The sequence below is a fragment of the Euphorbia lathyris genome, chromosome 2, assembly GCF_963576675.1.
Source record: "Euphorbia lathyris chromosome 2, ddEupLath1.1, whole genome shotgun sequence".
NCBI lineage: Eukaryota > Viridiplantae > Streptophyta > Magnoliopsida > Malpighiales > Euphorbiaceae > Euphorbia > Euphorbia lathyris.
The window spans coordinates 33,437,775-33,442,340 of record NC_088911.1 but is presented as its reverse complement, the minus strand read 5'-3'; the positions used below and the strand labels follow the sequence as shown (position 1 = coordinate 33,442,340).

Here is a 4,566-nt window from a genome sequence, read left to right as displayed (position 1 = left end):
GACTCGTAAATTTATATAGAAAAAATTAAATTAAATATTAAAAATTGTATATTATGATAAAAAAAAATTATTAAATCGATTAATTTTCAATTCAAAATATATACTATTAAATTTCACTTTATATATAGTTATCAAATGATATTATATGGATAAGTGATAAAATGGTGGTATTTTGATGAAGTAATAAAATTTTAGGAGAACTTTTATAATAGTCTGGATGCAATGGATCCGACCAATAAAAAAAATATACTATTTTGTTGGAAGATAATTGATCTAATAAAAATTATTATGGTCATATTTGGTAAATAGCGTTTTGGGATAAAAAGAGCGGTTTTGACCAACTTTAGAGATTTGACCACTGAAACCGCTAATTGGAGTGTTTGATGGAGAGAGGTTTGGGAGAGAGTTTTGGGATGAAAACGCTAATTTAGAAAAAGCTCTTAAAAGAAACTTTTTCAATTAGCGTTTTGCAATATTAAAATTAATGGACTTCTTTAACCCTAATAGATAGACTCCCTCTTCTCCTGCGCCAAAATTAATTCCCTTATTCGTCTTTTTTGCATAAACCGCTATTATCAATCAGCTAATTTTTACCAAACAGGTCTACATAAACAGCTAATCAAATCAGCTAATGTAATCAGCTAACCGCTAACAGCTAATTCCCAAACAGGAACTATATTTCTATTTCTATTGGTAAGGTGTAATGACTGCACCATCAATTTCTCAAACTTTGGATACCATGTACCCAACTACTATAATCCTTTCTTTAATGCTTTGTTTGGATTGGATTCGCGTATGTCTCCAATAGTAGACATCACGATGGATGAAACATGCTATTTGGAAATTATTTCTCCTATCATTTATTCAAACACTGAAAATAAAAAGTAATTAATTCCTTCTTTTTCTTAATTTATTTATTTATTTATTGCTTTCAAGTAGAAATCACATTTATCAACTACTTACTTACTACCAACAATCTAATTATTACCATTACAAAGAGGCAGCAAAAATAAAGCAGTAATTTAATTAAGTTAAACTGAATTAAGTTGGAGATCATAAAATAATCCGCCATTATCTCCGGCAGCCCCTCTTCTTCCATCACCTTTCCGATTTCTTAGAAGAATTCATGGATTCGATTTGACATTAAGCTCAGGGATATTTTAAAAAAAAAAAAATCTTATTCTACAATAGCAGTAAGTCGGGAAACGGAGGCGAACCTGGCGGCATCGCCGGGAACAATTTGGCCTTGCGCCAAAATCGACTTATAGATCTGAATAATCATCTTCTCATCATACTCCTTGATCGGACCTCTTCCGAAACCCGTAACACCAGGATGATCGCCGTAGCCAGGTCCGACCACCCGAGAATTAGCGAATCCAAGCATCATTTTCACATAAGCATCGCGTAGCCAAACAAGGAATTTTTTAGGAGAAGAGGTTTTGAATAACTTAAGCTTGGGCTTGATTTTGATACGCCAGAATCTCCGCCTCCTGGTGGTGCCGCCAAGCTCAATCGTGTTGCCTCGGCGGCGGGAAGAGTCATTGATTCTCTGGTAGCCTTTCCTCCGCCAGTAGGTTCGGAGTTTGGTGTACATAGTGGCAGAAACTCCGTCCATGGAGGAAATGGAGGAGGAGTAATTATATAGGTGAGTGTAGATGAGAAATGATGAATCTGGTATTAGATAAACGACAATAAATGATCGGAATTAGTATTTTTTATGGAAATGCAAGATGGAGATGGAAGAGGTGAGCATATTAATGACTACCTAACTTAATTTGTCTTCATTGGTATTGCTATGGTAGTTCATTTTAATATAATGTGTATCGCGTCGCGTGTTTCATATAAAGCATTTTCGCTGTCAGATTTCATCTTATCTGGAATAGGGTTTCCCATTTAATTAGGGGTGGCTACAACCATCCTAGAATTAATTCCATACAATGGACTTCATATTATTCATATTTTTTTAATTAATTAAATTTTTAATTTATTCTAAATTTAGTAGTAATTATAATTAAGAGTATAGTAGAAGTTTTTTTTTTTATTAATTTATAGACTCTTGACACAATTACAATAAACCAAAAATAAATTAATAACATTCACTAGAGACTGAGACTGAAAATCAGATTCCACAACGAGGTTTTGATAACCATTATGCTTAAGCCAGCTTAGAGCCTCTTTTAATACATGTTTCTTATGTAATTAAGACATTCAATACGAGTTTGTTACATGGCACAATCCCAAAACCAATTAATTGAGAAGTAGCAAAAATGAAGATGTCCACATTGCATTTAAGCAAACCTAAAGGAAGAGGGGACCATTTTACTACTTCCTCTCTCTTACAACTGGTAAAAGAATTAAAACCTTTAGCTTATTTTCTGTGTGGTAAATTATTGTTGCATTGATAAACATAACTATTGCCATAAAATGTGAAGATTAACAAATGCACTAAGTTTAATAAGTAATAAAGTGATAAGTAAAATTATCATATACATTGGAGATTGAGTAAGTATATTAGTAACACTTTTAGAGTGAGATAGCTAGTTCTATATTATACTTAAAGATGAGTTGAATGTGTACTAACAACAATTTATCCTTATGTAGGCACAGTATGAAGTAAATTTAATAAAAAGAAACAACGTAATAAAAGTAAAGAGTGTCAATAGGTTATAACGGAACAGGCAAAAACACAGCTGGAACATGCAATTTCAATCATATACTTATTACATGCATAAGAGCATCTCCAAGAGACTCTTAGTTCACTCTCTAAAAATAATATAAATAATTGACTCTTAGTGATTTAAAAATGACTAAGACATATCATCTCCAACAATACTCTTTATATTCACTCTTTATTTATTATTTATCATTAAAATTATTAATTGTTGGAATATTTACCAATAGTGTGAGGAGAGAGACTCCTCAATAATAAATTATTAATAAAAAAATGAACTGAGAGGCACTAAGAGGTGGAGAGAGGCTCTCTATTAATAGAGAGAATGGAGAGGCTCTTAGTAATTTGAGGAGCCACTAAGAGGCTGTTGGAGCTTATTTTTCATTCTACCTCCTCAAATTTTAACTTAAGAGACTGTTGAAGATGCTCTAATATTATAGATCTATGATATCTACCACTAGATTCACATGAGTCAAGACTTTTTATCTTCCCATGATATACTCTAACCACTTACTAACCAAGTCTCATTGTGTTGCCTTACAGTTAGGATTGAGAACAAGGAAGCATATTCCTAAAAATCACTTTTAACAGTAGACATTTTTTGTCTCCAATTCCATCATACACATGCTTAATGGTTTATCCACCTATTAATCTAAGTCTCATTGCAGTTATTTAGTTGGTATATGAAGTGATCAATTTTATACATTTAAGTTTCCCATTAACCAATATGTTAAATTATTTATGCATTTAGAATAACCAAAGTGACTTATTACACTATTTTGGAGGAAGAAGCTACAAAAAAGAACTTAAAAATAAATGAAAAAAGAGAGGTGAGGAGTAAGGTATGTGAAAAATTAGATGATTAAATTAATTAATGATGTTTTTATGACCGAATGTAGCCATATTTATAGGCTCTAACTATCTTTATAGAACTAATTAGATATAGAGAACTAGGCTTAGAATAATACAAAGCTTAATTATGATTTTATTAAGTGGATTACACCACTTGATTTATGAAGCAGATTCCTCACAGAGTACAACTATAACATCGCCCAATTGATCCAATAACAAAACAACAAAACATAAACTAATCTAAAGTGGGATTCCTTCTTTCCTTCTTTACAAGCTTCAAGAACTCCAAAATTGTGAACAACTCCAGTATAAACTGTAGATGTATAGTTCGTAGTCGGGTGGCAAGAACCGTTCCATCAACATAGATTTCATCTGTAACTAAGACCATATCGGGTCCCTTTCTCCTCTCATCCTCTCTTCCTTAACGTGGTCCCACCAAAATGAGACACCACCATTTAACATATATGCAACCAAACGTACCTTCATCTCATCCGGTATTCCCGCGTATTCAAAGAACCTCTCAACCTCCGATAACCAATCAAGAAAGCCATTTATATCAAGCTCACCTCTAAAAGAAGCCATTTATAAAAGAATCTTCGTTACAAAGAAAATGAGGCTTATATACCTCTCCTTAAATAAAGCAAAAGACCTAAGTACCCCAAATAGGGTTACAACACAAATAAGAAAAGATAAGGGTAGGAGGGGGCAAAAAGGATAAATGGCATTTAGGTTATTATCCCTAAATGGAAAGAGAGTAATTAAAGTAATAGCAAAACAATAAATTACAGAAATGAGCAAAAAAACTTACAATCATGTCCCAATGTTCGGATTTGCTGAAAATGATGGCCACACGATGTGTGGCCAACATCAACATCAAAGCCAAGCCTTCGTCCCTATTTGGAGTTCACACACCATGTGGCCCAAAGGCACACGGCGTGTGAATTGATTCAGAATATTCTAGAGACTTTCTTGCATACCCACACGGCGTGTGCCCTTGGTGACACGACGTGTGAATTGATTCAGAATGTTCTAGAGGCTTTCTT

General features: G+C 33.2%; 1 protein-coding gene across 1 annotated transcript; it reads right to left on the bottom strand.

The window, feature by feature from the left end:
• Positions 1-1,164: 1,164 nt before the first annotated feature.
• LOC136217697 (uncharacterized) lies at positions 1,165-1,804 on the bottom strand. The gene has a single exon (XM_066004334.1). The coding sequence runs from the start codon at positions 1,613-1,615 to the stop codon at positions 1,178-1,180; it is 438 nt and encodes a 145-aa protein (XP_065860406.1). The 5' UTR covers positions 1,616-1,804; the 3' UTR covers positions 1,165-1,177.
• Positions 1,805-4,566: the final 2,762 nt, after the last annotated feature.